A 21,458-nucleotide genomic window follows, 5' to 3' on the forward strand; every position below is an offset into this window, starting at 1 on the left:
AGCAAGATGCCTAGGTGCACAAGAGATGCATGTCTTGTTGAAATCTCCAAATTTTATTAATTAATGCCTTGCCCCTTGCTATATATATCCATCCTTGCTCCTTTCTTTTGAAGATGTGGGTTGGGAGATTTCTATCCCATTTACAAGTTACTATGTACCACATTGAAAAGATAAAGCAACTCCCCTCCATCCCATGTCTATATAAATCCCACTCACCTTACTCTTTACTTAAGAAAGTTTCTAGCTTTCTCTTGGCTCCGTTATAGCCAATTAAATTCAGTTTAAAATTTTAATTAATATAGTTTCATACGAAGAGAAATAGATAAAGATACATTGCTGAGACATAAGAGATGTAATCATCTCTTTCTCTAAATTAATACTATGAACCCAAGTTAGTTGTTTAACTTGGACTATAATTAGTCCCACATCGAGGAGGTATAGAAGGTACATCATGTCCTCCTTTATATAATTCAAGGCTATAGAGCCAATCCTTGCAAATAACCCGGCTACAACTTGTAGCTTGGTTTGTAGATAATTATATTTTATCCCACATCGAGATAGTTTTAAATAGATCTCTTTCTCAACTCTATATAAAGCCAACAAGTCTCACTTCTTAAGTGATTAAAGGGAACTCACCCTTTCCATAATAGAAGTTGAGCATAGAACTCGCAAGTTCTGCATATGAACTCACAAAGTTCTATATAATTAAAATATTAAAATATAAGTAAAAACATATTCCTTCACTTGGCTTTACTTAGCCTGATAAGAAAAATAAGTTCATAAATATGACATGAAAGGCTAAAATTTCACTTCTTATAAATATGGAAGTAAAGATGGAAATTAATCATCAAGTTACACATTGACAAGCTATAAAACTTAAGATTTGTATTGGCAACTTGTCCCACATCGAGAAGATGTGAGTACGAGGCTCTTGCCTCCACCATATATTGAGGTTGAGCATATGCACAATAAATAAAAATTGGGATTGGCTACTTGCCTAGGCCCATCTAACATCTAAACCAAAACTGTTGGGTCGAAAAGTCCAAAATTTTATTTTTGAGATTGGACGCAATTTTACGAGATGGAAGAAAATATAATAATATTCTTCAAAATCCATATAATTTATGTATTTTCAAATAAAATAAAGTAGGGATATTACACAATGTGTCCCCTCAAAATTATGAGTCATGTTCCGTCCTCGCACAGACACGACCCTATTCAATACATATAGGGTTACCTGAGTATTGTGCAAATGGTATACGTATTGTGCAAATGATATATACCTATATTTCATCGCTCAATACATTGCTGTAGAAATAATGTGTTCAAGATGGCGTGTCGGCTGATAATTACGAAAATTATTTCTGCTTCCTGACATAAATATCCATATATCATACAAGAGCTCACTACACTCATACAATTTTGGCTGATTTTATTATCTATTATTTTAATAATCAATACAGATATTAATATCCTGTAACCCAAATTCTCTAAAAAATCATTTCCTGATAGATGGCTGTTAAAATAATGAGACTAAAGGTGGTCTACGAGGTTAAATTAATATATCTTAAACTAAAAGCATTATATAAGGAGTTAAGAAAACAATATTAACATACTTCAAAAAATACTTAAAATATAAGTGCACGACAAACATGCTTGAATATAAAAAACCAACCTTCAAAAAAAATTCCGGAAATCCACAGTTCATTCTTATCTAAATTATTTACTGCACTCCCAATATTGTCTTAAAATAACATATATCTCAAAATTGCTTGAATTACACCCTGCTCCGGCCACATTCAGACAGCCAGAAGGCAAGCTGGTAAAGCCTTACACCTACAGCGCAGAGAAACTGTCAACAAAATATTACGATTTCCATTTGCAAGGGCTTCAATTATGGAAGTGGACGAAAGTACATGACTTAGTTCCTACGGCGTCTACGACAAAGCGGTTAAAATTGTTCGCCATCGCCTTTGAGATATTCAACAAACTCATATCAACACTGTTCATGACTGTCTTTCTCACAAGCTATGTTTCGCTGCAATGAAAATTGTCCCAGCTTCATGCCAGGCCCGTGCCTTGCACGGGCACTGGTGCTAGTACTCCTAATTTAATAAATAAATTAGTTGATTAGATTAATGGTTGAGGTAAATTTTGAAATTTACGACAATAACTTGAACAATGTACTATTTATGGTATGTTCAATTGTATACAACGAAACAAATATATATAAAAAAAACTTAATCATATAAATTAAGTCTCAATAATACCATGTTTTTATTAATTAAAAGATTTGTTTGTGCTTTATTCATTATAATAATCATACTTATATATTTACACTTATCAGTTTTTTTTCAGGTTCCATATACTCATAGCTGAGTTGTCTCTCGAGATACAATATCCGCTACAAGTGATTTCATTCATTTAAAAAAGATTTTCATCTAACAGAAAACCATGCAAAGATATCTTCAGACGTTTAGATAATAATACTTTAACGTATGATAGGAAAATACCCATAAACACTCTGCCAAGGTGCCTGCAAAAAACAAACGAAATAAGAACATAAGAGCATCTCCAACGGTATTGGCTATAATCGTTGGCTAAATTGAACCTGTAAGACATTATGTAAAATTTGCTGAACCTGTAAGACATTATACTTCAATGGTATTAGCTATATTGGTTGGCTATAATTTAAAAATAGAATGTTATTAATATTTTAGTTTGTTAAAATAGAATATATCAATTTAATATGGTAATAAATGATGTGCAATCATCCTACAAATTTCTTATAGACCTGTAGAGGTTCGACAAATATAGTCATCCATAGGATGTTGGCTAAAATTATAGACAACAGGTTCACGTGGTTGGAGTATGATTTTTTCAACAGGTTGGCTAAAATTTTTATATTTGGAATGCCAACTCACTATTTAGCTAAGGGGTTTGTATGGTTGGAGATGCTCTAAGTTCATGTATAAAATGTAAAATTATAAAGGATAATATATCCAATAATAAAGTTTTTTTAGAAGTGTGTGTCAATAATCCTGAAGTTGAAAAATAAAACAAAGTCTAACCAAAAAAATATTTTTGGTTAGACACTAAAATAATTAAAATATAATTAATTGCTTCTTACAAGTCAAAATTTACGCCATTGCTTATGGCCACCCATGGATGGTAAAAATACGCCTCAATTAAGGCACAATTAATATTTAAATCGTGTAAAAAAAACATTTATGACATCAATCAATCAATCTACTTCTATATATTAAAAGGGGACTAGGGGTAAAAAGAGCAAGAAAAAGGCTTGTGAAATTACGTATATACCCTCGATTTACACATAATTGCTGTAATACCCTAGCCTCTTCATGATCTCTTCGAGTTTCTCCCCTTTCAGTTTCTCCTGTAATTACAACCATCGCTCTTCCTCACAAAAGTCTCTCGTATCGGTTGATGCTGTAACAAAGGAGATTAACAAGCTAACTCTCCGAATGCTCTGTCAAGGTCACGTGCTGCGCCGGTGCGTTTTTATCGCTTTACATTTTGAATTGTGCTCGTGGAGCAATTTGTTGCTCGCTTACTTTCGTTCTCGGCGTAGTTTAAGTTATAATTTGTAATTGAAAAAATAAATTGTAATTTGATAATGTGATTTTCCGTTTTGAATATTTATTGTGATTGGATGAGTGAAAGGCTTCTGGTGTTAGGGATAATTTTTTCTATACAAAAATTGTTTGCTTTAGGTGTAATGTACTGTCTAAGATGTTAATTGGGTAGTATTCAGTTCGGTTCGTGATTGATGAAAATTTACATATATATTTCTTCTTATAGCATATTTGTACTTCTGAGTATGCTAAATTCATAAATTGCGGCAGGGCAGAGAAGTTTGGATACGTGCTACCTACGGATGTCCAGGAGCAGGCTCTGTCAATCCTGTTTTTTTGGTCGTGATTGTATACTCCATTCTCAGGTCATTGTTTTGTCTGAGATCCTTGTTTTATACTGTAATAATTTGGAGAGAGTTGTCTGCCAATATATTGTTCAATTCATGTGTTCTGATAGTCGCAGAATTTATGTTATAAAATATGATGATAAATTTTGTTGTTGGATATTAAGTATTTGTTATCTCCAAACTTCTTTAGCATGCTCTGATTAGTATGCAGTCATTGGGACGCAGCTTAAGACATATCAAGACAAAATAGCGTTATATCTCATTTGTTTTGCACTGGACTTGTATCTCTATTTTTTTTCCCCGCAAAAAAATGTAACGTCATATAGGCCTGGGAAAAAACAAATATAAGGTAGCACCATGAGGAATATATAATGCATCTTCCTTAAAAAGACTGGTAGATTGATTATTTTCCAGCTTAACAGTATTGATAAAGATTGAAATATATTATTCCTGCTCTCTTGGTGAATTGCTGATGAAGTTTTTATAAATGTTTTTTTTTTGCTTTATTTGGGTCACTAGACAGGTTCAGTGAAGACCCTCGCCTATCTACTATCGGTATTCTCAGTTTTAAGCACTTAGAGGTTAAGTGAGCAAGCACTGATTATTGTTCCCACCGGGGAGCTTGGCATGCGGGTATATACATATATTTGTTTTTTTTAATATTAATTTTAGTGAGATACAACCACTGTTCGGACCAAAGTTTTTATCTTTTGATGAACTATCCTGTCAAGTAAGGTTACAAAAGTTGCTCGTACTCTTGATGCAAAAAGTGGGAAGCCTGAAGACAAACCTTGCACAGTTATGGCTCTTCTTGACGGAGGAATTTTGAGAAGGCACAAGAGTTGGTTGAAGGTAACATTTTTTATTATGGAATGAGCAGATGAGTTATACCAATGATTTACTATATAGATGCTGTTTATGGAAATAACAACGTTTATGGTGCTACGATTTTTCCTCATAATGTTGGCCTTGGAGCTACCAGGCAAGCTGTTTGTGTTATTATATGCTTGTTCTTCATGAGTTTTTTAAACATCTAATATATCACAATTTGGGTTTCAACTTTCAAGAATAGATGGACACGAAAAACTTCATTTATCAGCTTTGCGGTTATTTTGCGAATTTATGTTGTTCTCTACCTCAGTCAGTTTCTGTTGAGCAGGGACCCTATTCTGGTGAAGAAGATTGGGGCGGCAACTGCTCTTGAAGCTAGAGCAACAGGAATTCCTTATGTTTTTGCACCTTGTATTGCGGTATATAATTTAATTTGGAGGATTTAGAGAATATTTCTGCTAAGCCAATATGACTGGTGTGGGTTGTGTTTTTCTCTAACTTGGTATGTTCCATGGACAGCTTTGCAGAGACCCGAGATGGGGCCGTCGTTATGAAAGCTACAGTGAATATCATAAGATCGTTCAGGCAATGACCGAGATCATACCAGGATCACAGGGAGATATCCTTAACAATTCTCGCAAGGGTGTTCCTTTTCTTGCCGGCCAGTAAGTACACAAATTCCATTCAGTATTTTCTTCCTTCTTTGATTATTTGGTCCACTACTCTAATTGAACAAAAATTCTCATTATAATCTTGCTTATAGAACAAATTACAAATATGTATATATAAATAAATAATATTATTTTAATGATCAGCAGTATTGATGATGATTGGAGGTTTGGTTAAGTGGTGGTCCTTGTCCACTATGCATCCACCATGAGTTGCATAGTGTCGCAGTATTAAATCTTAACCAAGCTTTTATCGTGATCTGTCAAAGTTGCTGCTATCTTCCAAAGACGAAACAAAGTTTACTAAAACTTTTCTATGATAAGATCAGTCTGCTATTATGTTCTCTGAAGTCCAGCATATCTTGATTTGGTACTTGGTATTTAATTGAGCAGAGCTTATCTTGTGGACCATAAATCACATTGGTCAAATGAAGAAAAATAAATAATAATAATGAATAAATTGCTTAAAAAACTGTAATGCGTAAAAAAAAGCACAAGATGGACCCTTTTTTATAATTTAGCTTTCAAAGATGGACCCATTTTTATAATTTTTCAAGTTTCAAATTTTGACTTAGTGATGTATAATGTTTTAGCAAGTACATTTACTGTCATGACAGTGTTAAAGAGCCTATCAATTAACTATATTAAATGAGTGGATGAGTCTTGATACTGATACACTACTTACTCATCGGTGCAATTGTTTCTAGAGAATTGTAGGCATCCGTATGATTGGAATTGCTATGAGAAGTAATTTATTTCAGTATGCCATTGCTTTTGCACAATAACGATGTCTATTATTTTTGTAATCATATTTATTTAAGTCAGCTCCCTCATTGTCTTTTCTTTGTTCATGTTTGGTCAAATAGACGGAAGGTTGCAGCATGTGCCAAGCACTTTGTAGGGGATGGAGAAACAAACAAAGGCGTCCATGAAAATAATACCATCATAAGCAGCCTGGGACTATTCAGTATCCATATGCCTGCCTACTATAACTCAATTATTAAGGGTGTGGCAACTGTCATGATAGCTTACTCAAGCTGGAATGGGGATGCCTCACTTGTGCGTATCATGAAGAGTCGAAAAGTCCTAGGCCAGCATCAGTTATTGACGGAGTGTGTTGAGCAAATAAACCACATGTTTAAGGTATTAAAAATAGTATCAATGATATTTGCTCAGTTTGTGACTGTTTCTGTTCTTGATAACTGTTTGTGCAACCTAATTTAGAGCTAATCAAGAGGCGAGTAGAAGTAGTGGAGATTTTATGAACTTCTTTAAATTAAAATCGTTGGAGCTAAGAAACTTGCAGAGCCTCAAAAGCTTTAAAAAAAGATGCATTCACTGACGGGCAACTCTAACATTGCTTCAGTTCAAGCTCCACCTCTATTCGATTGAATGAATGGTACTGAATAAAGTGTGATATTCAACTAGGTTAATTCAGACGTATATAATTTGATTTTTTGTAAAGTTTAATTTAGCTACTAATAGTATAGAGGAACAATACCATTGATCTCACTAAAATGTACACCTTCATAAATTTTTGTTTCACTTGATGGGTGATTCATTATTCAATATATGCTTGTACAATCTTTATTGTATCTGGAGCAGCGTATTTTTGGAAATGCAATTGTATTATTAGAAAAATAATGCATCTATATTACACTATTGTAGTGTTAATTCAATTTCTATAATGTTTATCAACATATAGAAGACCATTATAGTGTAAATTCATAAGTTAGTGTTTTAATTCTATTCATAGACATCACTGCAAGGCTCTAGCTAGGTACAATTTGTTCTGTGCTTGAGAGTTTGAGACTATGTTCAAACAAGTTTATGTTACCTTGTATTAGAGTTTGTATGGATTAGTTTTAATTTTACAAATTTTTTTAAAACAATTATTTATCCCACCACATTTAGCCGTCATTTGTAGAAATTTCGATCACTTTGTGCGTGCAATCAAGCTAACATATAGATAACTTTTTTCAAAAAGAATTGATATTGCTCTCATGTGTCTTTAAAATCCGGGAGTCATAAATTGCAGCTAATATATAATTACTTTGTCCCAGAAAATGTCATATGCATTTAGCTATTACCTAGATTAAGAACTTTTGATTCTTATATCAATTACCTTGAATTAAAAGCACTAGAGGGGAAAATACTCAATGAAGTGTGGACAACTACAATGTCCTATTAAAAGCGGTGAATTGGATCATAGATCTTCTTAAAGATAGAGCCACTTATTTTATTATCTTTACATTATCTAATTAATTGATTGCTCAAATTTACCGCTGCTAAACAAGCTGAAACTAATTGTTATGTCATGCATAATTTTTTCATATGTTCTCTCTCAAATTGACATATTGTGCTTATTTTTTGGTTGAAAACAGAGGAAGAGCCCAGAAAAGGGTGGTCAAAATAATAATGATTGGTTTGCGCTTCTACAAGTGGAGGAAGAACATTGTACAAACACAAAGCAAAGACATCGTTAAAGCTTATGAGCTGTTCTGGGAAAGAAGAAAAAGGCAAGCCAATGTAACGGAGTGCTATGCTTCGATATCCCACCATATTTCTGACGACAACACAACTCAAGAAAAATTATGATTATTAAACATAGAGTGAAAGAAGTGTGGGGGTATGGTGGGCATTTTAAAATTTTTACATTTGGTGTAATTTCTACACCGTTTTGGTGTTGTATTGGAGCAAGTTTTACTTCAAAAATGATATCATTTTAGTGTTTTGATATTACATTGAAGATGCTCTTAATAACATTCGAAATTTTTCTAGAATTTTTGTACCTCACACAAAGAGAGAATATTAATAACAATATTAGAAAATGACCCGTGCCTTGCACGGGTTATTACGCTAGTTCAATTTTAAAGAGTATCACTACAACATGAATTTATAACGGTCAAACAAATTAATGAATTTAAATGCAGCAATTAAAGATGAATAAATAAATTATTCATATATTACAAAGCCGTTATAATCTCCAAAACAATTTGATAAAATCTAATTAGAATTTTGAAGATCAAATACGATTTTCAATTCAAGAAATTGAAACTTTTTCTTTGTCAGGGTCTACATACATGTAGATGAATGGTATCGAATACAATAGCTGTCACAAGGGAATTTTTTCATTCAAAAAAGTTTATTTTCTAACTGAAGGTCATGCAAGATGGCCCCAGAAGCTTAGAAAATAAGACTTAATGATTGAAAAGATAAACCCCTCTTCTATTCTTCTAGCGAATCCTGAAAAAAGAAACAAAACAAAACAAAACATAAATCAATACAACAAATCATATATGTTTATAGGGTCAGGTTCCAGACAGAACCGCTTAAACTTAGAACCTTAGAACCACATTAATAGTCATTAAATGAAAGTAATTTTAATGTATGAAATTAAACATATGAATTGTTTTAATATGGTACATATTTAAATATACATGCCTTCAATTAATGCACATTCTTAATTTATATTTGATCATTTTACAATAAAAATACATTTAATATTTAATTCATATATCTTAGTAAAATACGAAGAGTTCGAATGTGTATGTTTTGATATCTTATTATTATTTATATGCACTGCTGCAGAATTTCATATTTTGTAATATTACATGAGCTAGATATGTACTGCATCAGAATATCGTGTTGTTTAATATTATATGAGCTAGATATGTACTGCAGCAGAATCTTGTGTTTTGTAATATATTTTAGTTAGATATGTACTACAACATAATCTTGTTTTTTTGTAATATTACATGTACTGCAACAGAATCTTGTGTTTTGTAATCTATTTTAGTTAGATATGTACTGCAACAAGATCTCATTTTTGTAATATTACATGTACTGCAACAGAATCTCGTGTTTTACAATATTATATTATTAAAATTGATTGAGAATCACAAGTTGTAGATTTGATTTGCATTTATAACAAAGTGCATATATATATTGGCTCATGATCAAATAGAAACTAATTTTGAAATAAAAACTAGAAACCAATACAAGTTAGTGATATTCTCAGTACAATTTAGTGATATTCTCTTTAGGATTTAGTGATCTGTGTTGCAGGAATTAATGAAAACTTAATCTCCAGATATGTTCTAGCTTAGAATCTCCAGATCTGTTCACGTTTTCGATTAAGATGGTGGTGATAGTGGTGGAGATGGTGGAGGTGAAGGTGGAGATGGAGGAAGGATGATTGTTGCGGAGGTTTGGGCGGCTTGAAGTAGGGGGTTGGAGCGTTGCCGGAATAGTGGTGGCTCCGCGTTTGAAGTTGAGTCAAGGTGGAGAAAGAAGTATGAACGGGGCTGAAGGAGGTTGAAGCAGCGATTAAGATGGGGCTGGTGAAGATGGAGGTGGAGGTTGTGTTGTTAGAAAAATAATGGAGGTGGAGGTGGTGGTTATGGAGGGGGCGGGCGGCATAGAGGTGGTAGTGGTTTCGAAGGAGGCGACGACGGAGGTGGTGGCAGTGGAGTTGGGGTTGGTGAAGATGGAGGTGGGTTTGGTGAAGATGGAGGTGGAGATGGGGTTGTTTAAGAATTTAGTGGTATTTGCTTTAGGATTTAGTGATATTTCAGCTTGATTTTTAGTTTCTAGGATAAAGAGGTTTCTATTAGAGTAAGACTCTATATATATTAACTGATTATTATAATGAGTAGGCAGCATTTAATGATTATTGTGATTTGTAATAATGATTTACATATAAGATAACGTATATTAAATAGCATTAAGTTGTAATTTATATAATATAGCTAGGCAGATCATGACCATTGAATTCATATTGATCTAATGGATGTGTGTGGTCCTAAGTTCTAATTTTAATATTGGTTCTAATTTGAACCTCACCCTATGTTTATATATATATATATATATATATATATATATATATATATATATATATATATATATATAAACTTAATTAAATTAAAAAATAATAAATCAAATCAAAAAAAAAGAGAAAGGAATGAATATAATAAAATAGAGGAAGTAAAATAATAATAAAATGATTTTTCAAAAAAAATATTAATAAAATAATAATTAATAAAAAGAAATCTAACCAAAGGGGATTCCTTTGGTTAGATACATAAAACTTAATTATTTAATCGAGGAATAAAATAATAGATATTAAAACATAATCAAATATATGGTAACACAAGCCATAAAAATGGCACACAATCAGGAAATTAAACGCCATTAAAGGCACAATAATGTCATCAATAATGACCCCCATAAATGGTACTAAATATTCATACAGAATATTTATCCAGCAAGATATTTGAAAGATCGCAGTTACCCATAAAATTAGCCCATGAGATATAAAACATCAAAAAAAACGGTAAATCAACAAAATATATTGCCTAAACATACAAATTAGAATCCTACCAATTTAAAAACAATTGATATTTAAATCATAATAAAACAATAATCTATTCGTAAATTCAACTAAAAACAATTTCAAAAACTACTCCCTCTGTCCCTCTCATTTGTTTACAGTTTTTTCACACTGCTCGACACGCATTTTAAGGCGCATATAAAACATAGTTCTATAACTTATTTTTAAATTTTTTGTATAAAAATTTAAACATCAAACTTTTATTCAGAAGAAAAAAAGTTCAAAATAATTTATCAAACTACGTTTTACGAGAGCATTAGAATGCGTGCCGAGCCCCCGTCCCCCAATGTAAACAAATGAGGGGGACGGAGGGAGTAAAATTTAAAATGTAGAAGATCAAACACACACTAAACACATCCACTAATTAAGAATTACCAAGAACACAAAGAACTCATATAGAAAATTAAAACAAAACCCCGTTTTCGACTAATGTTGTGGCCGACCACAACAAATCCGACCAAGATAAAACAAGTTAGAAAAATATAGGCCACCGAACTCAACAAAATTCATAACCTAATCCGAACAAATTTCAACAAAGTCATAAATGAATCCAATCACCTAAAAAAACCTTATACTACCGGAAGAGAAGAGAAATAAACATGCACTAATGTACATCTACTGTCATAATAAAATACGAAAATCAACAAAACGAACGAAAACACAGAACAAACATTGAGAAAAGACGTATCTTCTAAATAGACGGATAAATTGATTACAAATAAAATAAAGGAATGATGTTACCGATTTTAAAATAAAATCCATAAATCATCATCGGATCGGAATTCTGACGAAGAAGGAGATCGTAGCTTGAAGACAAACTCAACCGCCATTTATTCTCGCCGCTATTGTTCAAAACACCACCAATTTTTTGAGATGAAAAGAATTCAAACATGCTATGACCATTTTTAGACAAGGGTTTTTTGAATGGAGAGGGAGAGAGAATTGTGGGTTAGGAAATTGAAACTTTGATTGACTACAACTGAATAATAATTCAAGCAGGAGTTCAGAATTATACACGTACTATCCCAATGAATCAACACTTGACTAAAAATTATTCAGTTATATTATTAGACAAATTTGATGAAAAAGAAACAAGTGATCACAAAATCAATCATATAGTAATTAAATCAAACAATGATCTTAAGGTGTAAACTAGCAAGAGTTAGTGCACAAGAAACTTAAAATTTAAAACAAGAAATAATACAACAAAATATAGACTCCAAAAGGTTATAACAACTAACCAAAAGAACTATAATACTCGTTTTGAACATCTCATGATAGAATGATCGAGAAAAAATAACAAGTAGCACATACATGAATTCAAGACTATCAACATTCACATTTACATCAAACACTTATAAACACATAACCCAACAAAATCAATATAATAGTAAATCTTCAAAAGTTTAAGATAGCGTACCTTTATTGTGGCGTAAATTCACACAACAAACATTCATAAAAATAATAAAAGGCTAAAGAAAAACATGTTAAAACATCAATAATCACAGAATAACATCGCCTAGTCACCGTATTCCCCAAGTTCTGATGAATTGAAACTCGGATCAAAACCGAATCTCCCATTTTGATGGAGAGCGATAAGGGAGATCTGATGGCCGATAATTCGAGGGGGAAGAACAAACAAAACGGATTAGTTTAGACTTTGTTTTGGTTTTGCTTCATCTCTTTGTTTTTTTTGGTTTCCTTTTTGAAATTTGGCGATTGTTCGAGTTTGAATCGTATGCTTCGTCTCCATCTTCAAGATGAAAGCATCAATAACTTTGTTCTGCCATCCTTTTTTCTTTTGCAAATTCCTTTTTTTCCTTGATTTTCTTGGATTTTTGCAAATATCTATAATTCAAATCGCCAGCACGCAAACAAATATACATACATTATATACCAACTACACACACAGATTTCTATTCACTTTGATTTGAGTCTGGCCACGAGGTTTGAGTAATAATCATGGAGTTGCTGGTGAATACGGGGTCGAAGAGAACGCAGAAGGGCCGTGTATATTTGTCCATCCTCTATGTTAAGCGGGATTTATCGGGAACATTTAATTATATGGATATACTAGAGGTTAGGGTTTCGTTTATCTTCGGGTGTGGATAAAGGAGAATCGACATGGAGGAATTACACAATAAAGAATCGGTTAATTCAAGAAAGTGTGCAATGGCGATTCTTATTCAGTTTGATATCTTCGTTTCAGATCATTATCACCTATCGTCGACCGTCCACAAACAGAACTGTTTAGGTAAATCCCATGTGAAGAAGGCCATGAGCTAAGATATTATATTACTATTATATCACACACAATTTTATTTATTGTGCACTAAGCCTGGGGTCTTCACGAAAACAGCCTCTCTACTTTAAGGGTAAGGGCATGGTCTGCGTACATCTTACCCTCTTCAAACTCTACTCCAAGCTGCTCTAAGCGGGATATAGTGAGTATGTTTGGTTTGGTTTGGTTTTGTTTGCTTATGACCTTGTGATATGTCAATCGATCAAATTCAAATTAATTTGTCAAAATATTAATTTTAAAATTAAATAAAAACAAAAATTTAATTATGAGCTACGACGTAACTGAAAAAATATATATAATAACTTTTGTGTGATTGAATTTTTCTAGAATTGATACTTCCTCTTAAACTTATGAGTTTCATACTCACTGCTCCATTACTGTTACACTACTTTAACATATTATTTGAATAATCCATAATTAGTATGAGATATTAATTTAGTCTATATATTTTTCTTATAAAATTATATGAATAAATAATATTTATTATTTTCTAATATTTGGTTCGGTTTTTTCGATTCAGTTTTCACTTAAAACTGAAACCGCATCCATTGGTATCGGTTTGATTTTAAAATTTCTATTTTGATTGGGCTTGGTTTTTGTTATTTCGGGTTCGGTTTGAATGCCGCTTTTTCCCACCCGTACTCATAAGCATCACTTGTAGTATTTCCGATTCATCGACTAAAAAATAAGGCAATTTTAATATTATTTCAATAATTATATTATTTATAAAATATATTTCAATTCATTAATTTATATTAAAAGAATCTTTCCGTATCATAAAGAATATAAATTTGTCTTTGATATTATTATTTTGTTAATTTACTTCAAGAGAAATTTTAATTTGACAGAAAGAGAGTAAATTCATTTTATTAATAAAATAAAAAAATTGTTGTAATTATGAAAGACATGACTTTGGTGTAAAAATTATATAAAACATATTTATAACATATAATTTGATAATACAATATTCCTCTAACGTAAATATATTTTTACCATTATAAAAGACATATTGGATTTGATTCTAAGTGGATTGGAGTGTTCTTCGAATATTTTCTCTCTTTGGTAAGGAATTTTTAGGCAATTATTAACTTTTTTTTAATAAAAAGGAAATTATTAATTTATTCTTAACTCCTTTTAGTCAATATATGAATAAAATATAACATGAATAAAGTCTTAATATCAAAAAGTGAAAAAGAAATATATGTAATTAAATAGGACGGAAGGATAATATATTCAAAATATAATAAAAATTATATAAGATTGTCAATTTTTTGTTTTTTGTTTGAGGAAATAATAAGATTGTCAATTAAAGAGTGAGATAACCGAATATATTTTACATCATCAACATTCATATAGAATAAAACTAAAAACATATATAATTAAATAAATAGGACGTAAATCAAAAAAATAATAAGATTGTGAAATAAAAAGTGAGATAACCGTGTATATTTTGGATCGACCCAGCATCCGATTCTTCAAACTGACATGTCCATCTGAAAGAACATTCGCAGGGAATAAAACTGAAAAAGGAGAAAGAGGGAACATCTTGAAAAATATCAATGGCGGACCCGAAACATGATCCGTCATCTACTTCTTCTTTCTCAGGTACCCTCTCTCCCCCTCCCTCTCTCTCCCTCCCTCTCTCTCCCTCCCTCTAATATGTTTTTCTGGTGTTTTTGTTTTAAAGGTTCAAACTTTTTCATAATTCTTAAATGTTGAATCTAGATGCATCAGACCCTTATATTTACTGACCCTTTTGTATATTCAGTTGTATAATAATCCTGATTTCTACCAGGATAGAGTCAATTAATATTTATTTTTATGAATGAATTGTAATGTTATGACCTTGATTGCCTTGTCTATGAATTTGATCTTCAAGAGGCTAGGGATGCTGTGCCACTTGTTGCTTGCTTGGCTTCCATTTTGATATATTGAAATTATTCAATAAAAATATTTGTGTAGTTATATGGGAATATAATTTGAATGGACTGAATATTTATATGATCAAATATCTGTTTAATGTTAATTACCCCCCTTTCGGTAAATAATAAATTTAAGGGTCCTGTTTTCTTTTCTGAATGATCAGAGGAAGCTGAAGAAACTAATTTTGAGGCCACGAACTCGACTTTTATTGATCCCCAAATAGTTGATCGCGGTGATGCTACTATAGTTTAGAGTTGCATTTTTAGATTCCAAATCTGTATTTAGATGTCGTGGTATATTATGAATTGTATTTAGGGTCGCAGGACTTCTTTTGCGTGAATAATTTCTCATGATAGATTTCGACATTTTTATTTTTCCAATTCTTGTTGGTTTGTCATACCGCATCTTGCCCTTATATGCCCTTGAGAGCATGGCCACAAACTTTGTTGTGGGTGAGCTACATCCTACATTTACTTTTAGTTTGAGTGGACATGAAAAAGAGGGAGGGATGATTCAGAAATTCTTGAGAAAATAACTTGGAAAAGATATGCACAGGAAATAGCACATAGTGGCGAAGATGGACTCTTTCCCAGGTTTCTGGAGAAATCCTTCGATTTTTTATGGTGATGTATATGATTCTGAGAATAAATGCAGCATATGGCTATATATGATTTGACGAAATTTAATGTTTTCAGCATAAATATTGGGAGTGGTTTTTGTAGAAACTTAGCGCATTGTGTTTCTTTCATAATGCTTCAAATCCAAGCTTTATAAGAACTTGTTTCTTTTTTTTTTTTTTTTCTTGAGAATTGCATGTTAGAAACCTCAATTAGGGCAAGTCCATCGCCACATTCCTGTCTTTCTTCAAAAACTGATAGAACTATGCAAGGTCTCAAGCAGGGTGGGACCACCCTAGAGGCAGGGGACATTTTATGCATAGAACTTGGTGTTATATATTGATTTTAATTGTCATTTTTTTTATGTCATACTTGCACTATTTTCTTCTAATATTATTGTATATCAATTTATTTTATTGGACTAAATAAATGTATGCTTTATCTTTTCATTATCATATTTTGTTGTTTTTATTATAATTAATCATACTTTTTTTTTACTTTTTAATTAATAATAATGAATTTGAGGAAGATCCTTCTGCTTTACTTTGTTTTTTAATATATTTTGTTTAAAGAAAAATTTGTCCAGCCAGTTTTGAGTTAGGAATTTGGTTGTTGAATTCCTCGCTCCACCACTGGTGGCGAGGAATGATCAAGAACACAATCAGGCAAGCACCTAAAGATTATAAATTTTATCATCTATTTTCTATTGCAGGTGTAACTAGATATCACCGTTGGAGGATCAACTTCTTAATTACTGTTAGTTATTGCAATTAAAAAAATTTCAAAGTAGTTTTTATGTTGTTGGTTAATGTATCTTGATCTCTATCCAAATATCTTTGACATGCTTAGATAGTGTGTTGAATTAATCATATTGCATAACTGCAGGCAAGGACAGTGTGGGGTCAAGGGAACAAAGAGAAGTAAAGGACAGAAAGAAGTCTCCATATAAGCACCATAGGGAAACTCATGGGATGAGCGATGATTTTGATGAGAACACGCCCATTGGTGATTTCAAAGGTCCCAACGTATTTGAGCGAGCAAAGGAAGAGTTTGAGGCCTTTATTGATACGATTCACCCTAAGAAAGAATCCAGTGGCCTTGCAAGTGGTGGCAAGAACAATGTGACGCCACCAAAAGTAGAAGTAAGAAAGGAACACAAAGAAGGAGCTGAGCGAATGAAGTCTCCACATAAGCACCGTAGGGAAACTCATGGGAGGAGTGATGATTTTGATGCCAACACACCCATTGATGATTTCAAAGGTCCTAACGTGTTTGAGCGTGCAAAGGAAGAGTTTGAGGCCCTTATCGATACGATTCACCATAAGAAAGAATCTGGTGGCCCTGTATTGTCACCCGACAAGAGAAGTGATGTCTCACCCAAGAAGAAAAGCGATATTTATGACTGTCTTGGACCTCTTGGCAAAGGGCTAGAAAAAGTTTGCTCACCTGGAAGTCACAAGAAAGATTGATGGTATGCCTTTCTATAGTTTGAAAGATGTTCCTGTTTCTCTTGCTACTCAAAGATTTAAACAGATTGTATTTTGGCTTCCAAATGCCTATTGTTTCTTGATAAGGAGGAAGAAGCCTTTGTACTCTTCAGTTTAAATCACAAATGTTGTCAGTTGATACCTGCATTAATATAGTGTGAGATTTATTTATAATCACATCTTTCTTAAATTGAGTTGCATTATAGTGGAATTAGTAGATGCAGGACAGCTATATTGCCTGTCTAGAGTTTATACATGGGTGGGAGGTTATGCAGACTTGCAACAACTGCAGTGGCAAACGTGCAACCTCTCAGACAGGTCTGCGCGTAAAATGGAGGAATGGAGGATACATCGCCTGAGGTTTCTGTGAGCGTATATAACAAGCGGGCAGCTTCAGTTTAGGATTCAAAAGTTGCATTGAATGTGTAATAAAAAGCGTTATTAGCAAGGAGCTGAAAATAAGCAATGATCCTGAAGAGCAAATGTCGTAATATTTGAAAGTATTATGATTTTATAACTACCAGAGAACGGTCTTTATGATAAAAGAACAAAAGGAACCTTAAAAAACACTTTAGAAAACTGAGAATCACAAAAGAAAATTACAAAGTTTATGTACATAACCACACTATATTCTAACTACTACATAATGCGAAACCTCCAGGAAGGCAAAAGGGCCGAAATAGCATAAAGCTCAAACCTGGGGTTGTTGGGAGTTGTGATTTCTTCTAAGAACAATTATAAAACTATCTTAAGATCTTTGTATGCGATAGTTCTCCAATGTCCTGCACATGAATGACAGGAAAGATTTATCAGATTAGTTTGCATCACAAATACCCCTCCCTCTCCCAAGGAAACCGCTCATTATACATTTTTACTTGATTATGGGAATCAACTGAGAATTCTTGTAGGAGTCTCAATGAATTAAGACATGTCAGATGATCTTGATAACTTCTAATTGTCATGCAAGTTGTAGTATATGCAAACAAACTAATAAGAATCTATGTTGGGATTTATCCAGGCCTCTTCTTGTTTTTCACTTTTCTGCATATGACTTGCTCAACATTAGTTGTTCCCATTTGACAAAGTATCGAGAAAAAGGGCAGATAGGACGCGATCAACAAGCTTGAAGACTGAAATATTTTTAAATTCTAATCCATCTTAAAAAGTTACTTATGCTTTAGTATCACATACACAATTTTGGAGGAATTATAGATACTTAATTGTTTACTTACGGTGAGAATTAAAGATCTTACCAACTAGAACTGTGATTGCAGACAAACCGCTTGCTCAACCATCTCCTTCATAGATACCTCCCAATTGGCACTTACCTTTGTGATCAATTCTTCCAACTCAAGAACAACTTTTGAATGAACATTTGCTTGTTCTGTTGCTGCTTTAGTCTCAGAGACCACGTCATCAGCCAATAGATTTTCTACCAGCAAACAATTGTCCAAAGCAATATCTGAAGGTTTTGTAGCCAACACTTCATTAACCTTTTGGCTCTGAACAACGGGGTTTTTTGCTTCATTATGAAAATATGCTTTCTGAGCTTCTGTATCAATCATTGTGAAGTCATCTTTAGCTTGGCTTCCCCCAGCATAATAGATTGCCTCAACTAGACTTTTGTTGCACTGGGGAGCAATCAGCTTTTGTTTCTTTGAAGTTCCTGCAGTATCCAGTGCTTCTTTTTCCCTGAGCTGCTGCATGAGAATCTCGTTGAATAGCGGGTTCTTAAATGCTCTTGCCATGCAAATGAACATCTGCTGTTGCTTGTGTTCGGTTCTTATTAGCCTCTCTTTAACAGATAACAGATAATTATCAGCACTCTCCTGTTCCTTTTGGATAATTAGAAGTTCAGTTCTCAACTTCTCGGTATCGCTCTTCAACTTTTCAAGTTCTGCTTCCTTTTTAAGATTCTCGTGATAAAGTGAAAGTTGTGAATTCTTTCCATCCTGTGGGACTTGTTGATCAGGTTGGTGTTTCTTCCTCTTAATATTCTTTAACAGATGATCTTTTCCTTTCTGAAAGCCTTCATTGGCGTATTCCCACCTCTCTAGACTGAGTTTCTTGAAATTCTTTAACAAAGATAGCAAAAGAAAAAAACAGTTATATATAGAGCAGCAAGCACTGTGAAGTTTTAAAGAAAAACACCAAATACATCCAACAAAGCTCCATATATAGTAGATTACACCTTACAAAATGATTCAAATAACCTTTTTTTTTGCTAATTGACTACACACGCACACCGGGGAGTCAAACTCCTGAACTCCTGCAAGGGGGTACGAGACCTCAACCACCGCACCAACACCTTGTTGGCTATTTTTTTTTTTAGTGTAGGGCTATTTAACCGTTATATGATTCAAATAACTTAACACAAATGTCCCAACTGAAACACTATAATAGTGGAAAGGAGGAATAACTCACAAAATCAAACAAAACCAAATATACCCGCCGCAGCACATGAGATGCGTACACACACACACACACACTTTTTGCATATTCAACACTAGAGTCTAGTATACACGATCTCCTTGAAGTTATAGAGAGGTAGTTAAATAAGAATGACCCTTGTCTAGAACAAATTCCACAAAAAGACAAGGCAAAACGCCACATTAGAGAGTATTAGTGCCCATTTAACAAAACCGAGTAAGTAAAACTTCAGCCAAACAAAACTTTCCTATAAAAACGAACTAAACCAAGTATATTCAAAGATGTGTACACACCCTGCTCCTAGTCTCCTCCTAAACTGTTTTGCACAGGTTCGGACCCTAAGCAAGAGGGCGTTTACATTAAATTTCAAATAGCTCAAAATTAGCGATAATTCCTTTTAGCTCCGGCTCTAACAATCCATGTTACAATTATCATACCGAAAGTCCAAAAACCCATGAAACCAACAAGTCTGATACATGCACAACAATGAAACAATACCAAAACCCATCAAACCCACAAGTCTAGCCAGCGGCATATTCAGAAATTCATAAATGGGGGCTTAACTTACACAAAAAATTAATCTCAAACGTCATATATAAAATTTTAATTTTACTAAATTTCTCTATTATTATTATTTTCTTCAGGGTCCCAATACATGCACAACAATCAAACAATACCAAAAGGACAATACTAAACAAAAACACTTATCAAAATCACTAAAACTACGGTAACAGGTTGGAATATTTTTTCTCTTTTTTTAAACCGGTGTAGGGATCGGCTTCCGTGCACCTCGACTAATCCAGGTGGACATACTAGCACACTCGACCACTCGTGCTTCGAGCATGTAGCCCACATACTCCCGGAGTGTCCAGGAAATCGAACTCGTGACCTCAAGACAGCCAGCCTTAAACGCCACTGTTCAACTATATGACACCCCGCGGGGCAACAGGTTGGAATATTGTAAACAAGAATCACGAGAAAAGAAAAAAAGATACTGACATAAGTGTTGAGTTGGCGAATAAAGCTACTAAAGTTGGCGTGCTTGAAGTGCTTGGGCAGAATCTCCACACAGAACTTGTACTGATCCCTGATCACAAAACTCATCCCAGACTCACTCCATGAGATGATCCCATCAGTCTCTGCATCTCCCACCATCCCATATATTTTCTTGATAAATGGAGTGGGCCCATCTTCATACAAACCCTTCAAAGGCTGTGGCACCTCTTCATCATCCACCACAACTATAGCCTCTTTCTTTAAACTCACTTCATGGGCTATGTTCTCATCACTTGCTGCTGCAAAAAGAGCTTCAAGCTCACTCTCACTGCACAAACTATTTTGATCAAGTCCTGTAAATCCATCCATTACAGAGGTCATGAGAGACTCAAATTAATATTGGGTGCTTTTATTGAACTTGTGGGTCTTGGAAAGAGTGAGGTGGGTTTTTGACACATGTGGTAAAAAAGGCAAGTGGAGAACTCATGGGTTGACAAGTGTACGGTTTGCTTACTCAGACAAATATCGTTGTGGGCCCACTTGACCTTTATCTTGAAGAACTTTGTACGTCTAACTTCGGGGTCGTTTGGCTGGGTTTAAAAAAAGTGACTTATTGCTTAAAATAAAGAAGTGAATTAAAAGTGATAAGTTGATTTGGACTTATAAGCTACCAGAAGTGTTTGGATACCGTGACTTATAAGTTAACAGAAGTTTTTTAAGTGTTTGGATAACTTAACTTATAAGTTGGTATTAGTTTGATAATTTTGTAATATAATAATTTGTTTCTTTTAAAAAATTAATTATAATTATAAAAGATTTTTTATCGTTAATAGATAAAATATTTTACAAGTATAAAATTTTAAACTCTG

At 33.3% G+C, this 21,458-nt stretch overlaps 3 protein-coding genes across 10 annotated transcripts; 2 read left to right on the forward strand and 1 right to left on the reverse strand.

Moving 5' to 3' along the window:
• Window positions 1–3,364: 3,364 nt before the first annotated feature.
• On the forward strand, window positions 3,365–8,225 carry LOC108192593 (uncharacterized). 8 transcript variants are annotated; one of them, XR_001803387.1, is made up of 8 exons: window positions 3,365–3,514; window positions 3,867–3,961; window positions 4,463–4,576; window positions 4,679–4,795; window positions 5,103–5,193; window positions 5,294–5,439; window positions 6,309–6,585; window positions 6,667–7,037. XR_001803387.1 is itself a non-coding variant. In XM_064082430.1 (8 exons), the coding sequence occupies exons 6-8, from the start codon at window positions 5,363–5,365 to the stop codon at window positions 7,926–7,928; spliced, it is 456 nt and encodes a 151-aa protein (XP_063938500.1). In that variant the 5' UTR covers window positions 3,365–3,514; window positions 3,867–3,961; window positions 4,463–4,576; window positions 4,675–4,795; window positions 5,103–5,193; window positions 5,294–5,362; the 3' UTR covers window positions 7,929–8,225. The 8 variants fall into 8 exon arrangements, 7 of the variants coding, with proteins under 7 accessions (XP_063938500.1, XP_063938498.1, XP_063938503.1 ...); XM_064082430.1 differs by lacking the exon at window positions 6,667–7,037 and adding an exon at window positions 7,827–8,225 and having other exon boundaries at window positions 4,675–4,795; XM_064082428.1 differs by lacking the exon at window positions 6,667–7,037 and adding an exon at window positions 7,827–8,225.
• A 6,357-nt stretch (window positions 8,226–14,582) lies between these two features.
• LOC108192721 (uncharacterized) lies at window positions 14,583–17,340 on the forward strand. The gene is made up of 2 exons (XM_017372448.2): window positions 14,583–14,741; window positions 16,562–17,340. The coding sequence occupies exons 1-2, from the start codon at window positions 14,696–14,698 to the stop codon at window positions 17,143–17,145; spliced, it is 630 nt and encodes a 209-aa protein (XP_017227937.1). The 5' UTR covers window positions 14,583–14,695; the 3' UTR covers window positions 17,146–17,340.
• Window positions 17,341–17,651: 311 nt separating this feature from the next.
• LOC108192573 (heat stress transcription factor A-7a) lies at window positions 17,652–21,032 on the reverse strand. The gene is made up of 3 exons (XM_017372451.2): window positions 20,593–21,032; window positions 18,417–19,238; window positions 17,652–17,945 (listed from the first exon to the last, which is right to left on the reverse strand). Exons 1-2 carry the CDS (start codon window positions 20,968–20,970, stop codon window positions 18,420–18,422), a joined length of 1,197 nt encoding a protein of 398 aa, XP_017227940.1. The 5' UTR covers window positions 20,971–21,032; the 3' UTR covers window positions 17,652–17,945; window positions 18,417–18,419.
• Between the last annotated feature and the right edge of the window lie 426 nt (window positions 21,033–21,458).

This window comes from Daucus carota, chromosome 8, assembly GCF_001625215.2.
Source record: "Daucus carota subsp. sativus chromosome 8, DH1 v3.0, whole genome shotgun sequence".
Classification (NCBI taxonomy): Eukaryota; Viridiplantae; Streptophyta; class Magnoliopsida; order Apiales; family Apiaceae; genus Daucus; species Daucus carota.